Raw genomic sequence first — 17,503 nt, forward strand, 5'->3', positions numbered from 1 at the left:
TCCCGGGCAGAGGCCTTGGAGGTTGTCGAGGTGAGGGGGCCTCGGCCGACCCGCTTCGCTCTGTCTTCTCCAAGCTCGGTGGGGAAGACCAACTTCCTGAGCGGCCCTGCCCCCTCCAGATGCCGGACGCTCTTTTCCTCTCATCCCCCACTTCTCTCCCCGTGCGGGTTGGATGGAGAAGACGGCGCTCAGCACGCAGCACCGGGAATTAACAGCGAGTTTTGAAATCTAGAGCTCGCAAGGTGTGTGTCGCCTGCTGCTGTTCATTCCAGAGGGTCTTCTGCTGGAGGAGGAGGGGGCCCTCGACATTTAAGATGCGGAAGGCGGTTCGTTCTCGGGCTCCCGCTCTTTCTTTTTTTTTTTGGTCGGAGGAAAGAAAACAGCCCTGCGCCCGGATGCGTAGAGAGCCGACAAGTGGAAACAGGGACACACCCTCCCGTGAGCCCGCCCCAGCTGGAGCCGCGGCGCGCTGAGCGAGCAGGCGGGGCGGGAGCGCCCACAGCTCGGAGCCGCCAGGCGCTGACGAGGAGCTCGGCTGAGGGAGGATGCGCCGCTGACGCCTGCGGGAGCCGCGCGCCCGAGCGGGAGGATGCTCCAGAGGGGCCTCTGGCCGTGGCGCGCGCGTTTGCTGCCGACCCCTGGCACCTGGGGCCCAGCGCGCCCGTGGCCGCTGCCGCCGCCGCCCCAGGTAAGAGCGGGTGCGGGGCCGTGGGGGGTTCAGGGTAGGCTGGTGCAAAGTTTGCGTTGGACAACTTTGGCGGGAGCAAAAGCCGAGCGGCCGAGCAGTCGACTGCGTTTTGTTGGCTGCCGGGCTCCGCGCACCGGGCGGTCCCGACAGGTGGTGGCTGGGCTGCCGACGTGGGTCACAGAGGCCGGGGTTGAGGTCAAGACTCCGGCCTGGGGAAGGTGAAGCCAGAGCGCCGCGGCTGGGGGCGCCTCACCCGGGCCGAGATGGGGTGTGGGGACCACCAGACTTCGGCCTGGGAGCAGGAGAATAACCTGGGAGGCAGTTTCTGGGTTGCAGCCCCCGGGCAGGAGCAAGTTTCTAAAGCCGCTGCGCCGCGAGGCCACTTCCCTCTCGGTGATCAGTGTCCCAGCCCCTAAGGAGCCTGGAAACGATGAACTGGGCAGTGGCCGTCCCGGGTGTGCACGGTCGCGGGAAGAGTGAAATTTCCATCCTGAAATCTGCGAGCACCTCCCTTTCCCAGAGGGAAGAAAAACTCGCGTTTTGTTCAGACACCCGAGAGACGGGTGAATCATGAGTGTGTGCTGGTGAGTAACAGTTGGCCTGACACCGTTGTATTGTGGTCTGTGGAGAACTGTGGCTTGGAGGAGGAGGAGGAGAGAGTGGATGTGCACCAAAAAAGACAAGAAGAGAGGGAAAGCGCTGAGTTTAACGAGGATTGCGATGGAGCCTGACAGGAGCCCGGGACTGCAAACTCTGACCCAGATGAGGAAAGACAGCCAAAGCCTTCAGGGTGTGTGTGGTTGGGGAGGGAGCTGTTTCTGAGTTTTAGTTTGTTCTTCCCCCACGCGGTTAGATTACTTTCAGATTGTTAAAGGCTTAAAAGCCAAAAGTAAGCAGTGTGAGTCTCTTGACACTTTCACTTCCTGTTTATTTTGTTCTTTTTTTTTTCCTTCCCCCCCTTTTCCTCCAGCTATCTCAGGGCTTCAGTTTAAATTGATGCAGGGAATATTTAAGTGCATTTTTTTTCCTTTTCATTGAGTTTGTGACCAAAGGATTAAGTGCATTTAGAAAATCAATTCCCGGAATGTTTGAAAGAGAATGAGGAAGGCCATCTTGTTACTAAATGTAAGAAAAGGGGCAAACTCCTTAAAATGTAAAATGGTAGACTTATAAAGTCATTGGGGAGATGGGCTTTTTATACTTTTAAAGATTGTACTTTTACTGTAAGTGTTGCATTTCGTAGTCAAAGATATACCAAACATAAAACAACCCAATACGAGGAACCCCTTTCACATACCATTTTAAACACAGATTATTGTTTTTTGTTGTTCTTGTTTCTTTTTTTGGAGCCGGAGTCTTGCTCTGTTACCCAGGCTGGAGTGCAGTTGTGCAATCTGGGCTCACTGCACTTCCGCCTCCTGGGTTCAAGCGATTCTCCTACTTCAGCCTCCCCAGAAGCTGGGATGACAGGAACGCGCCACCACACCCGGCTAATTTTTGTATTTTTAGTAGAGACGGGGTTTCACCATGTTGGCCAGACTGGCTGGCCTCGAACTCCTGACCTTGTGATCCGCCCGTCTCGGCCCCCCAAAGTGCTGGGATTACAGGTGTGAGCCACCGCGACCAGGCCCAAGTGTTTTCTATTAAGTCCATTTAACACATTGAGTACCATTTTTATGGATCCCGGGATTGGCTGCCCTTTCTCAAATTATCAACTCCAAACCCTTTTCTCCATATTTTCCATCTGATGCTGTCTAGGATGGTACCATTGCATACCTCAGCAAGAATGTGGATACCCTTTTAAAAGAAAATGGTACCATCGGGCTTATTAGGCCTAGTAACAGGGAAACAGTAGTTAGGAATCATCGTAAGAAGCCTTAGATTTGAATGTTTCTGATTTGCAAATTTTTGTTTTAAGCCAGCTGTCCAGCTAGCTATAAAGACAGTTTTCAGAACTTGAGAAGTGGAAATCTTGCTTCTTTATATGCAGCTTTTACATTTTACCATGAGGAAACCGATAAAAATATTCTAGCTCTTTAGGAGTTTTAGCTAAGACTACTAAACCATTTTCTGCTAATCAAATTACGTGGCTATCGGGACATTTTTCATTCTAAGATTTCACTCTTTTGTGGTTTTCTCACTTGTTATGAAATGTCCTGTGGGTAAAGGCAAGTATTATTTCTATATATTTTTCCCAGAAACATTCAGACCCCTAGAGCCTATGAAGCAGCTAGAAAAACAAGTAGTTTGTGACCTGACAGCTCATAAAATCTTAGCTTGCAAGGATTTGTCGTAAGCAGTATTTCAAGTAAGTGTTCCCAGCTATAATTGGTCTTTCTGAAGTCTTTCACACTCCTATGAGTGTGCCTTATAGGAGCATTTAATAACTTTGAAAAATACACAATTCTTATATTTCATATTGTATGTGAGCAATTATCTGCTAGTGTTTTCTGGGTGAGGGGAAAAAAACCCGTTTGTTGACATGGATATACAGAATTGTTTTTTAAAGAACACATTTAGTCTGAAGCATAGTAGAGCAAGAGCATATTGTATTTATCTTTGGGCAAGGCATGGCCTGGTGGCCATAATCACTTTCCGGTGGCAGCATCTCTGCTTGTCAGCACTCTAGCTGAGTGGTTGTCAGGGCAATCCATGGCTCCTGCTGATGTTTCTGTGCACAAGGACTCAGCTTTGAGTAATTATGATGCTTGGTGAGTTACAACTAAACAGAAAGCCCTTGCCTAAATGTGCCTTTCTTTCTTTTTTTTTTTTTTTTTTTTTTTTTGAGACAGAGTCTCGCTCTGTCACCCAGGCTGGAGTGCAGTGGCGCAATCTCGGCTCACTGCAAGCTCCGCCTCCCGGGTTCACGCCATTCTCCTGCCTCAGCCTCTCCGAATAGCTGGGACTACAGGCGCCCGCCACCACGCCCGGCTAATTTTTTGTATTTTTTAGTAGAAACGGGGTTTCACCGTAGTCTCGATCTCCTGACCTCGTGATCCACCCGCCTCGGCCTCCCAAAGTGCTGGGATTACAAGCGTGAGCCACCACGCCCGGTCAAATGTGCCTTTCTCAATTTGGGTTTTCTGCTACTTAGACTGAGAAACTCCCTGATACGATTTCATGTCCCCAATACAGCTTTTGAGTCCCTACATAAGCTATGTTTAAAAAATTTTTACATCAAGCACTTTGCAGAGCAGCTGAAGTATCGAGTGTGCTTTTTTTAACTTCTAGAAACAAAGCATATGGATGTTTAAATTCCACCACAAGATGTCAACTTAGAAATTGTTTTCATCTTTTTAATTTAATGAACATATCGTTCTTGTTTGACATGTTCCTACTATTCTATCTCTTGTATTTGCAGTTGGTACATTGTATTTTATTCTATAAAACTAGCTTCAGAGTCCTCTCCTGAGGTGAGCAATTGGTTAAGTGTTGGTGATTGTATTTACACTATGGAAAAGACATTGATGCTTTGATCTCAAAGTAATGCTAGACCAGCTTGTCTATTAAATATTAAACATTACCGCCTTTGCAGCGCTTAAGTATTAGTGTTTTTTTTTTTTAGATTTTGCTTGTTATTGTGATTAAATCGTATTAGTGCTGTTTTATAGCAAATTCTAAGCTAGGAAGTCATTTGTGTCTTGGCAGAAAGATATTTGTTGAATGAGGTACCTGTGAAACTAAGGTAGAAAACCTTGAGCTAAATATTGATTAATCTAACTAACATCTGCTATATAAGCTAAATGCGTCTGGGTCATGGAATAGAAATGAGCAACTAATTTGGTTGGTGTTAGTCTAGCAATGCGACACGTGAATGCCTGCCAACCTGGCCCTACCACCACTTAGCTCTGTGAACTTAGCTGAAGTTATTCAGTCTATTCGGACCTGTTTTGTCCCCTTCTCAAAACAAGGAGATTTGTCTAATTGGTCTTAAAAGTCCTTTTCATCTCTAAAATTGCCATTTTGTTGTTTTACCAGGGGAATATAAATACACCATTGAACAAAATATTGTCAATGTCAGAATAGTCTTAATGATTGAAAAATTCTCTTTTATGATCTTAGGCAGTCAATAGAGTGGTAGTTTTACTTAGTGGTCGTAATAACTCTTTTTCCTTTCTTTTTTTTTTTTTTTTTTTTTGAGACAGAGTCTCACTCTGTTGCCCAGGCCAGAGTGCAGTGGTGCGATCTTGGCTCACTGCAAATTCTGCCTCCTGGGTTCACGCCATTCTCCTGCCTCAGCCTCCTGAGTAGCTGGGACTACAGGCGCCGGCCACCACGCCTGGCTTATTTTTTTGTATTTTTAGTAGAGATGGGGTTTCACCGTGTTAGCCAGGATGGTCTCGATCTCCTGACCTCGTGATCCGCCTGCCTCGGCCTCCCAAAGGCTGGGATTACAGGCGTGAGCCACCATGCCCAGCCACTGTTTTTCCTGTCAAAAGAAATTGAAATTTGGCTGGGCACGGTGGCTCACGCCTGTAATCCCAGCACTTTGGGTGGCCAAAGCATGAGGATCACTTGAGCCCACAGGGTTGAGACCAGCCTGGGCAACATAGTGCGACCTTGTCTCTACAAAAACAAACAAACAAACAAAACCCCAAAAAATTAGCCAGGCGTGGTGGTGTGTGCCTGCCTGTAGTCCCAGCTACTTTAGGAGGGTGAGGTGGGAGGATCGCTTGAACCCACGAGATTGAGGCTGCAGTGATCTGTGTTACACCATTGCACTTCAGCCTAGGCAACAAGAGCATGACCCTGTCTCAAAAAAAAAAAAAGAAAGGAAAAAAAGAAAATTTATTTGATGGGTTTCGCATATCATAATGAATTAGAGTAAGTCTCTCTCTAATGCTTCATTCTGTTACCAGTGTTTTTATCTGTGAAATATTTCTTATTCAGGATTATCTTCAGAACCCTGAAAGCTTTATATAGTAGACATCTTAGGTTATCCTACAAGTTATCAACCATTAGATAATGAACAAAACAGCATTATCTCAGCCATATTCTAGAAGAGTCTTTTTTATCCCATTTACTTTAACAGTATTAATTTTCCTTGTTTTTTAAACATATACCAGCTCTCTGTTCTCTGAGCTATGTATTTAACTTTGTGGCATAGGATCCTTCACCCAAATGTTTTCACTGAAGTTTCCACATCAGCATTCCTTTTAAAAAAGAGGTTGATGAAACATGGTAGTCAGTTAAAAGGTACCCATTAAGAGGACCCATGGAAGAAATTGCTGTCTAGTCTTAGTATTAGAATAGTTGGGTTTCTCCAGAGCAGATACAGGGTATATTATACAGACAGTGAAGCTTACAGCCAGTGGTGGTGGTGTTTATGCAATGGCTGCCACAACGCTGAGGATCAGATTTTTGACCCACTTCTAACAAATGTGAAAGACCTATGCCATGGATGTTATGTATTTACAGTACTCATAGTTTCATCTTCTCTACCTTCATTTTCCTCTAGTCATATCACCACCCATTTTTCCATAAGCATCTTTTAATGGGAAAAAAGTGATGCATAAATAAGGTTTTAAATAAAAATCAACTCTTTAATACTTGAACAAATATGTTCTAAGTAGTTAATTGTGGAAGTGTGGCAGACCGGTCTCTTTCTTGTTCACTTTGTCTTTTTGCTGTTTTGCCCATCGAAGGTGCTCAATACATATTGATTGTGTTGCATGGCGTTGCTGTAAGAATCTAATTTTGATGCTATAGTTCTCTCTCAAAGAAAGGTGGTAGTACTGAAGTTACTCTCCTCACTTATGGAAATGGATTCCTCTTTTCTTCCTGCTGCCCTCACCTGCTCTAAATCTTCCTATTTCGTTGCTACCTCATCCCCACCTGAGTTAAAGTATAGTTTGCATCAACTACCAAGCCCTGTAACCATTTGCTCTGAGAGTTGCCTGTTTCATAAACTTCCAGATGTGTTGATTTTACATAATTTTTACCTTAATTACAGGTTCACTACAAGTATTGCAGACCAGGTTTGCATTTTGGCAGCTCTTTAGGGAACAGATTTCTGTCCAGGATTCACAATATTGATGAGAAATGATCTATGAAATCTGTATGATAAACAAGATCTATTGAAGGTAATTTTTTTTTAATGGATTTGAGGGCAAGAAATAGGGAACAGTGAAAGAGAGGCAAGATATGGGGCTAGATTTGAAATGCATATAGCCAGCCGGGCGCAGTGTCTCACATTTGTAATCCCAGACTTTGGGAAGCCAAGATGGGCAGATCACGAGGTCAGGAGATTGAGACTGTCTTGGCCAACATGGTGAAACCAAACCCGATCTCTACTAAAATACAAAAAATTAGCCAGCCCCCGTGGTGGTGCGTGCCTGTAATCCCAGCTACTTGGGAGGCTGAGGCAGAAGAATCACTTGAACCCGGGAGGCGGAGGTTGCAGTGAGCTGAGATTGTGCCACTGCATTCCAGCTTGGTGACAGAGCAAGACTCCGTCTCAAAAAAAAAAAAAAAGAAAATGCATATAGCCTATAAGCAGAAATAAGAAATGACATGAAACATTGAATCTCGTATCAAGAAACTGACAGGTTAGCAAAGCTTTGTTGTGGTAAACTTTAGAGAGGAAAATCTTGAAGACTGGCAAGGGTCACCCCACAAATATGAGTTCTTCCTGAGGACCTTATGATATTTACTAGATTGAGTAGATTATTAGGTCTGGCTTTTTCCTTTACTTTTATTTTTTTAAGAAGTGCTGTGGGCTGGGCGTGGTGGCTCACGCCTGTAATCCCAACACTTTGGGAGGCCGAGGCAGGAGGATCACAAGGTCAGGAGTTCAAGACCAGCCTGACCAATATGGTGAAACCCCATCTCTACTAAAAAATACAAAAAATTAGCTGAGTGTGGTGGCAGGCACCTGTAATCCCAGCTACTCGTGAGGCTGAGGCAGGAGAATTGGTTGAAGAGTAGATGTCTTTTTTGAGACACGAGGCAGAGGTTGCAATGAGCCAAGATCACATCATTGCCCTCCAGCCTGGGCGACAGAGCGAGACGCCATCTCAAAAAAAAAAAAAAAAAAAGAGACACAGGTGGTATTATATTCAACTGCATGTATAACTTTTTATAATGAATGCATTGCCCAAATCACATTTCTGGAACCTAAAGATGAATTCACTTATTTTCAACCTCTTGAGCATAACAGTAAATAATGAATGCCCTGATCCTGTGCTGAGGAAGGAAGAAGGCATTATTCTATTTGATAAGTCCTTCTTGTTTTTTCTCTGACTCTGCATGGTACTGTATGTGTTCCTGTGGGGCATGTACAGTACACACATGGTACTATAAGTTCTCCTTTGTTAAACATTTTGTTTGTTTTTGGAGATCGAGACCGTCTTGGCCAACATGGTGAAACCAAACCCAGTCTCTACTAAAATACAAAAAATTAGCCGGCTGTGGTGGCACGTGCCTGTAATCCCGCCACCAAGGCTGGCTAACTTTTTGTATTTTAGTAGAGACCGGGTTTAGTTTCACCATGTTGGCCAAGACGGTCTCGATCTCCAAAAATAAGCAAAGTGTTTGTTTCCTAGTGGCTGAGTAGGATATTTGAACAGGGGCTTTTTATTTTATTTTATTTTATTTTATTTATTTTGAGATGGAGTCTTGCTCTGTCACCCAGGCTGTAGTGCAGTGGCACCATCTCAGCTCACTGTAACCTCCGCCTCCTGGGTTCAAGCAATTCTCCTGTCTCAGCCTCCCAAGTAGCTGGGACTACAGCCGCCCACCACCATGACTGGCTAAGTTTTGTATTTTTAGTAGAGACAGGGTTTCACTATATTGGTCAGGCTGGTCTTGAACTGCTGACCTCAGGTGATCCACCCGCCTCGGCCTCCCAAAGTGCTGGGATTACAGGTGTGGGCCACCGCGCCTGGCCTGAACAGGGGATTTAAAAAGTTATTGATGAATAACTGTTCTTTCTAGAGACTGACTGTAATGTGACCATAAACCTGGGGGAAAGAAAATTTGTTTTAGAGAATGTTTTGCAAAGAGAGCATTGGTCCTCTAAGCCCTTGCTAGAGAATGTTTGTTAAGACATTTTGTAGTCTAATACTCATCTCTGTAACTCTGCTTTGGGAATGTTTCAGAAGATAGAATTGGTATAATAAATCTGTTTTCACTTTTCAAGAGAAAATATAATTCCTTTGGACCTTGTAAATACCCTTTTATGGGTTTGTTATTATTGAAACAAAGGTAAGCAGGTAAGCAAGCCTTAAAACATAAACTGCAGTTGAACCAGGTTCCATCTTCTGCTCTATGTCTTATATATCCCCGGGGGCTCTAGTGTGGCTGAGCTAATTCCTCTTCTTCTTGTGGCTTGTCATGTATTTTCACCCCTCATTGCTGATGTTTATGGTGTTCCGCAGGTGGTAGTGCCTCTGTCCCTTTAACCCGCTTCTTCACTCTCCTGACTTCTACTCTTTTTTCAAGGCTGAGTTTCAATAGCCACCCCCCACCTCCCCACTGACCCCTCTTCAGTTTTCATGAGGTCTCTTCAGATCTCTGCAGGCAGATTCCATTATACTTTGTTTTTCAGCCCCACGATACTTACAGAACTTACATCATTCGACTATACATTATAGTTAGTTGTGCTTGTAAGACTTTCCCACCTGGATTCTCAGCAATCTGTGGTCGGAACTGTTTCTTCTCCATCTGTGATCACCTCTGCCCTGGCACAGTAGGTACATAACAAATGAATGAATGGATAGATGATAAAGAACAAAATAGTATATAAAGTTCCTTAATGGTGTGTTCTGTTCAGGTTTTATCTTCGCAACTTCCTCTTCTCCACTTAATCTAGGGGGAAAACCTGAAGCATTCTTGTCTACTTTTTGTGATATGAGCTTTGAATAATTGAAGATTTCTTAAAAGTTAACAAAAAGAACCTTTATACATATTACATTTTCTATTAAAAGTGAACAGTAGTCTTTTTTTTCTTTTTGAGACGGAGTCTGGCTCTGTCACCCAGGCTGGAGTGCAGTGGTTCGATCTCGGCTCACTGCAAGCTCCGCCTCCCGGGTTCACGCCATTCTCCTGCCTCAGCCTCCCGAGTAGCTGGGACTACAGGTGCCTGCCACCACGCCCGGCCAATTTTTTGTATTTTTAGTAGAGACAGGGTTTCACCGTGTTAGCCAGGATGGTCTTGATCTCCTGACCTCGTGATCTGCCCATCTTGGCCTCCCAAAGTGCTGGGATTACAGGCGTGAGCCACCGCGCCTGGCCATGAACAGTAGTCTTAAATCATTTTGATTAATTGTTTTATTTCAGATATACTTTCATATCAGGATTTTTAAAGGGCATAATTAACAAAATGTAACAAAACATAAATTCTGGAAGGACTACCTGGCATATAAGTATTTTCTTGGCTATTCTTTTTTTTTTTTTTTTTTTTTTTTTTGAGATGGAGTCTTGCTCTGTTGCCCAGGCTGGAGTGCAGTGGTGCGATCTTGGCTTAGTGCACCCTCTGCCTCCGGGGTTCAAGCGATTCTCCTGCCTTAGCCTCCCAAGTAGCTGGGATTACAGGTGCCTGCCAACACACCCGGCTAATTTTTGTATTTTTAATAGAGATGGGGTTTCCCCATGTTGGCCAGGCTGGTCTCGAACCCCTGACCTCAGGTGATTTGCCTGCCTCGGCCTCCCAAAGTGTTGGGATTACAGGCGTGAGCCACCGCCCCTGGCCAGGTCTCTGTGTTACAGCAGCTCTACCTGTGCCTTATCTTGTCCAGTGGCTGACCAGCCAACCAAAAGTTTCTAAACAGATTGAGACATTGTGAGATGAATGCTGTTGGAGGCTGTCAGGAAGCAATACTACAGAAGTTCCAAGAATGGTAATCCATGGTTAAACCTGAAATAGAAGAGGGCATGTAATGCATGTTATAGAGCGTAACATTTTGTCTCATGCTCTCTTGGCCTGCCACTCACTCATACTATTTCTGGTTAAAAATCCAGCTTTGACATCACTACTTCCATAAATAGAGCCTTTCCTGATTACCTCGATAAAAATCATCTTTCTTTCTTCTATCTCCATATAGTGTTTATTCTTTTTACTGCTCATTTGGTACTTCTATACTCCCTTATATTAGGGTTTTTTTGTATTGAGCTTACCAGCGTGCCTGCATCCCCCCATGTACCTTCTCGTTCTCTGTACATTGTAATCTCGAAGATCAGGTGCTGTATCTTTCATATCTTTGGGCATGTATATCTTTGTATTTCTTATTCTGCTAGTACAGGTACTTGTCCTAGTGTTAAATGAATGAGATATAAGGAGATAGCTGTCATTGTCTTTATGAGAAATTATGTTCGTCTATATCAGAGGTTGGTAAACTTTTCCTATAAAGGTCCAAATAGTAAACATTTTCACTGTTGGTGGCCTTTGGCCTCTGTCCAAACTAGTCAACTTTGCCATTGTAGTGCAAAAGCAGCCATAAATAGTACATAAATGAGTAAGCATGGTTGTGTTCCAATAAACTTTATTTTCAGAAATGGCCACAGACAAGATTTGGCCCATAGGCTGTAGTTTTGGCCAGCCTCTGGTCTATAGACTCAGTATCAAGATTTTCGAAGTACTAATATAGATGTTATGCTAGAGGACTAATTTAGATGTAGCAATACATTATATGTATAGTGGGATGAGATAAGTGAGTACGTTAATAAGGACCAATCACGAAGTCATGGTTATTGTAGATGGAGCTGGAATAACAAGAATGGATACAATGGAAAAACAGGAGGAATGTAAAGATGTGTAGAGATTTCAGCAGTTTTCTGTGTTAGCCTTATAACTAACCATGAGGCCACAATGCCTGGCAAGTATGAGAGAAAGAAGAGAATGGGAATGCTAGGACTAAGATGTAGAATGAATTCCTGTCTGAAGTCAAGGGAAGAATCAGAGTCAGTAGTGAGTTGCATTTCTTATGAGAGAAGTGACATGATGGATGAAAAGGAAAAGGCTTGGGTAAGGAACATTCAAGGCAGTCCATTGGCACAGGTGTTTATTCCAATAGGTTTATTTCTCTTTGGAATCATTATGGGTATCTTTCATCTAGCCCAACATTAGAACTTAGTTTGTGTATGTTTTTCCTTCTTTTTCGTTCCTCAAACCGTTTTTTTAAGAAACGAATTTTGTATATCTTTCTAGTTCAGAGTAAGCTGTGCTGCTGAAACAAAGGACCCAATGATTAAATTTTATTTGTGTATTTATTTATTTATTTATTTGAGACCGAGTCTCACTCTGTCACCCAGGCTGGGGTGCAGTGGTGCGATCTTGGCTCACTGCAACCTCCGCCTTCCAGGTTCAAGCAAGTCTCCTGTCTCAGCCTCCTGAGTAGCTGGGACTACAGGCACACGCCATCCCGCCTAGCTAATTTTTGTATTTTTAGTAGAGATGGGGTTTCACCATATTGGTCGCCCTGGGCTCCAGCTCCTGACCTCAGGTGATCCACCCGCCTCGGCCTCCCAAAGTGCAGGGATTACAGGTGTGAGCCACCGTGGCCAGCTATTAAAGCCAGTTTTTTCCCTCTTAGGAAATGGTTCTGTGATGAGCTCTACAGGTCAAGCAGTAGCTCTGCTCCACACAGTCATTCAGGGACCTAAGCTGACCTGTTCCTTTGTCATCTCTACATGTGACTTCCAAAGTCAAAAGTGCACAGAGGATGTTTCAGTCTTGCAAGATGTTATGGCCTAGGCCTGGAGTGTTACATATCTTGTGTTCGTGTTCCACTGAATATTTTATTGAATATGTCACATGGCCACATTTAGCTTCAAGAGGGCTGAGATATGTAGTCCTGGCCAGGAACCATGTTCTAGCTAAAACTTGATTACTGTGGGAAAGGAAGTATGGATTCTAGCAGATGTTTAGCTATATCTGCCACAGTCCCCTTGTCCAGAAACAGGGTAGTTTTGTTTTGGGGGTCACTGAATTTCCAAGACACTATTGAGCCTCACTTACAAGTGTTCCTCAGCAATAGATATTTACAAGGAAACTTTATTTCTCTCTGAAAAACTTAAAAAGTAATTTGAGCTAGAACAGGAACATTTGACACCTTATTGGGTTCATTATAAGCTGCCCTCCAGGCTGTACCATAATAGAAAAGGATATAGTCTTGTACACTTGTACACTAAGGAAGAGAGAGAAATACATTATAATGGTTAAATTAGAATTTGAGGCCAGAACTGAAGTTTATGCAATGACATCTGATAAGGAAGAAAATAAATATAGCTGAGAAAAGATGCTGATGATATGGTTTTAGGGAGGACTTACTTTAGAGGAATTCTGGTGATTAATAGCTAAATGAGCAATAATAAAAGTTATTAAAAGTATTATGCATACCTGGTATATTTAGTAGCATTTTATAGACAAGCTTGTTATTAATATGTTCTAAAAACAGGAAATCTTAGATATTTAGGATAGTTGAAAGATGTTAACTAATCGTATCTTAGAATAAAATGTGTCTTAGTATGTAATATCATAACTGACACTAATTCACTCTAGTTCAGGGTATATTTAGAAAGAGATTTATTAGCATGACTAATATATTAGCATGACTAATATTAGCATGACTTCATATAATGAAGTCATGTTATTTACTTAATCACACCACTTTTGACTTATATACATGGTTTTTTAATTTGTCAGATTTAGATTTCACTATTGGTCAGTTTCAAATGCATAACTTTGAGATATTAGAAATATTTCTAATGGCTTTTCATACTACTACAATATAATTATTGTTTCATATAATGAAATGGCTAGATTGCCATAGCTACATATGTATTTCTTGAACTAGTCACTCTGTGTATTGTTTGTGGAACATTAATAAGGCTTCAATTAATGAGTTGCCCAAAGGGCTATTTATAATATGGACATATATGTTGTATTGGAAGTATTTAATATTATTATTACTGATATAAACATATTATAAACTTTACCTGTGCCCAGCAATGTCAAAACATAAAATATCATTGTAGGTCCTGTGAAATTGTCTTTTTCTGGAGTCTTACTATTCTCATCCTACACTGCACCAGACTAATCTGTGCTTAGTAAGCACATATTAACGGTTGCTTTAAGAGTATTAGGAACAGGCCTGGCACGGTGGCTCACACCTGTAACCCCAGCACTTTGTGAGGCCGAGGTGGGAAGATCACGAGGTCAGGAGATGGAGACCATCCTGGCTAACACTGTGAAACTCCATCTCTACTAAAAATACAAAAAAATTAGCCGCGTGTGGTGGCGGGCACCTGTAGTCCCTGCTACTCGGAAAGCTGAGGCAGGAGAACGGCATAAACCCGGGAAGCGGAGCTTGCAATGAGTGGAGATTGCACCACCACACTCCAGCCTGAGCGACAGAGCGAGACTCCATCTCAAAAAAAAAAAAAAGGAAAGGCCGGGCGCAGTGGCTCACGCCTGTAATCCCAGCACTTTGGGAGGCCGAGGTGGGTGGATCACAAGGTCAGGAGATCGAGACCATCCTGGCTAACACGGTGAAACCCCGTCTCTACTAAAAATACAAAAAAATTAGCCGGGCGAGGTGGCGGGCGCCTGTAGTCCCAGCTACTTGGGAGGCTGAGGCAGGAGAATGGCGTGAACCCGGGAGGCGGAGCCCGCAGTGAGCCAAGATCGCGTCACTGCACTCCAGTCTGGGCGACAGCGAGACTCCGTCTCAAAAAAAAAAAAAAGGAAGAGTAGTAGGAACAAAACCGATTTAACAATGCTAGGAAAAGGTTGTTTCTCTTAATGGGGGAGAAAAGTATGTATAGGATGAGTGAGTCCTGGCTTGGTAGCTGTGTACAAAGGATCTGGAAGTTTCCGTTGATCCACTCATGAATGATGGATTCTAGAAGCTAGTATGGCTCCTAACTAACTGAAGAGAAATGCAGCATCTGATTACACCAAGAAACAGTTCCATTTCATTATATTGGGATTGTCACATTGATTGTCAGACCACATCAAGGGCATTGTGTTTTGTTACTGGGGCAGTACTTTACAAAGAACACTGACAAAGCTGGACAGGGAGGTGCATTCAGAAGATGATTAAGATGTTGAGAGTTCTTGTAGGAGATGATTAAAAGGGCTGTTTTTTTTTTTTTGTTTTGTTTTTTGTTTTTTTTTTGAGACAGAGTTTCGCTCTGTTGCTTGGGCTGGATTGCAGTGGTGCAAACTCAGCTCACTGCAACCTCCACCTCCCAGGTTCAAGCAATTCTCCTGCCTCAGCCTCCCAAGAAGCTGGGATTACAGGCGCATCACCACCATGCCCGGCTAATTTTTGTGTTTTTAGTAAGTCGGAGTTTTACCATGTTGGCCAGACTGGTGTTGAACTCCTGGCTCTGCCTCCCAAAGTGCTGGGATTACAGGTGTGAGCCACTATGCCCGACTGGGGCTGCATATTTTTAATCTAGTGAAAAGGAAGCTAAGGAAAAGCAAGATATTTGCATTCCAATTATCTGAGATGGTATCTTGTGAAAGAAGGTTGTCATTCTGTGTTGCTTCCGAGCAAGGAAATTACTCCCAAGATAGAGCAGAATAGGTAGGCAGAGTTCAGCTCAGTTCAAGAAAATTTTTGTATCCATTCTGGCTGTTCCCTAATAGACTGCTTCTTGAAGTACAGGACTCCCAGGTTTCTAAAATAATTCAGGCAGAAGCTAAAGAAGCACTGGAAAAACTACCAACACAGCTAGAGCCTGGTGCTGGAGAAGCCATCTATATCTATGCAGTAGGAGCCTGCAAAGTGAACACACCCGAACCAGGAAGCAAAATCTTTTCCTCCGTCAGTGTCTCTCTAGTGTCCTCTACTGAAAAAACTTCAGTGCCAATCAGCAAAGGAAAAATATTTAAAGGTCCCAGATCTATTTTCACAGAGCAGTCAAAAAGGGAGAATTTGAGGGCATATACAAGATGTTAATAACCATCATATGAGGAATGAGGCAGCAGCTGTTGTGCAGTACTTGAAGGTGGCAGCTGCACTCAGGAGCACTGCCATGCTGGTCAGGCCAAGGAGGGATGGGAGACAGAGCCAGACTGGTCAAGCACTGATAACGAAGTACTCATTTTAAATACAGTGTTAGCGCCTAGAATAAAAATCAGGGAAGCAGCACTTGTTCCAGGGACAGAGAATCCAACCCAAAGATGGATTGGGTAAGACAGAGAGATCCAAAAAGAGTATGAGACTTATAATTGCATGAGAAGTTAGACTGAGTAGAAAGGAAGATGGGTAGATTATTGAGAAGCCAAAAAGTTAGCTTGAGTAGGTGCATTTGAGACCCAGGGCTGCCCCAGGTCAGAATGGAAGCTGAGGTGATCTTGATCTCTACGCTTCCTTTCATCTCTGATGTTCTCTGAGGTCCCTTGGGTACCCAGCTTTGATATCCATCACAATGTCAGAAACCACTGAGGTTTGGAGATTGATAAAGTCAGATGCCTTGCTAAAATTAGCCTACTGCTGTTCATCCCTTGTTCTGCCCGCTCCTTACCATCTGCCTTCCCCACCAAGGAAAAGCTTTGGCTTATTTATAGTGTAATAACTATTTAGTGAGAGTAATTTTGTTTTAGCTTTCTATTGATATGATATTATTAATCTTTCTGTAAAAGGTCATTGGGGGTTAGATTGTTTGTTGTGAGGTTTTGCCTGAAACCAACTCAAGTGTACTACTCATAACTGTTGTTCATTTGAGCTTAAGCTTGGCTGCTGTACTGACAGGTTATAGTCCATCTTGGCATATGAAATTCACTTTATAACGAATCCAGCCACATTCATTTAATTAGTTTATTCAATTTAGTGGGATTGTGCTGCCATTTAATTAGTGGACTCTGAATTTGTGCCAGTGACTAAGCATTGTAATCAACAGTTATTATGCCTGCAATTATGTGAAAACTGATACCAAAGTCTAACCTCTCTTGGAGAGAAAATATACCACCTTAATGTATCTTTCACACTAAATTAGGATGAAATATGTTAATATTTATAGTTATCCCATTTATGTAAGGCTATTAAACATTAGAAAAAGGTCATTTCATAAGTATAGCAGTGACCATTAAAATTATTAATATTATAATAGCATAGTAATGTTCTTGGTTTTGAAACTTTAGAACAGCTTTGTAGTCTGTGCTAGTCACACTACTTTCCTGGGAACCTTTTCACTCTTGTCTACTTGGTTTAGTCGAATTGGTCATCTTAGTCCAACCTGACCTTCATTCAACTGGCCACCTGGCCCAGGAATTTAGAACTAAGTCTAGGATTCTCACCTCTGCTGGCTGCTCTTTTGAATAGTGGAGTTATACTTGGGGCCATTTGGTGGTGACCATTTTCTACCATGTGGACCAAGAAGCAGTAACAATTCATTTTATAGTGATAAGCAGAATGATGCTGACAGGCAGATAGGAGGAGACGAAATATGGATCAAGAGGACTTCCCAACCTCAGTATAACACTCCGGTTCCTGATCCTGAGTCCATTCCTGAGGCTTAATTAAATCCTTCTATGTAGCCTCCATTAGAGACATTCCTAAGTCCTCAGAGTAAACTTCCATTCTTTCTTATGGTAAGTCAAGTAGGTATTTGTTTCTTTCATGCAAATAACAAATATATATGAAGTGATCATTCAAATTTATCAGAAAAACATTAAGAAATGGGTAAAAGACATGAGTGGTTTTCAGAACAGGGAATAAAAATGCAAATAAACATGCAAAGTGGTCAGTCTCACTGATAGTCAAAAAAATGCAAAAACAATGGTAGAAAAAGATAACATTTGCCTTTTTTTTTTTGCCTGTCAAATTGCCAAAGAAAAACAAAAAACACGTAAAGCATGGCATGATG

At 42.8% G+C, this 17,503-nt stretch overlaps 1 protein-coding gene across 4 annotated transcripts in view; it reads left to right on the plus strand.

Moving 5' to 3' along the window:
• The first annotated feature begins 411 nt into the window (after positions 1-411).
• The window catches only part of MCUB (mitochondrial calcium uniporter dominant negative subunit beta), a 142,693-nt gene continuing 125,601 nt past the window's right edge, over positions 412-17,503 (plus strand). Inside the window, exon 1 of one of the 4 annotated variants that reach the window (XM_058436632.1) lies at positions 412-688. In XM_058436632.1, coding sequence (XP_058292615.1) covers positions 590-688 — 99 coding nt within the window. In that variant the 5' untranslated portion in view covers positions 412-589. The remainder of the gene's footprint in view (positions 689-17,503) is intronic. The other 3 variants (XM_058436633.1, XM_058436634.1, XM_032145367.2) reach the window with 3 other exon arrangements.

This window comes from Hylobates moloch, unplaced genomic scaffold, assembly GCF_009828535.3.
Source record: "Hylobates moloch isolate HMO894 unplaced genomic scaffold, HMol_V3 SCAFFOLD_3, whole genome shotgun sequence".
In the NCBI taxonomy this organism is placed as follows: Eukaryota; Metazoa; Chordata; class Mammalia; order Primates; family Hylobatidae; genus Hylobates; species Hylobates moloch.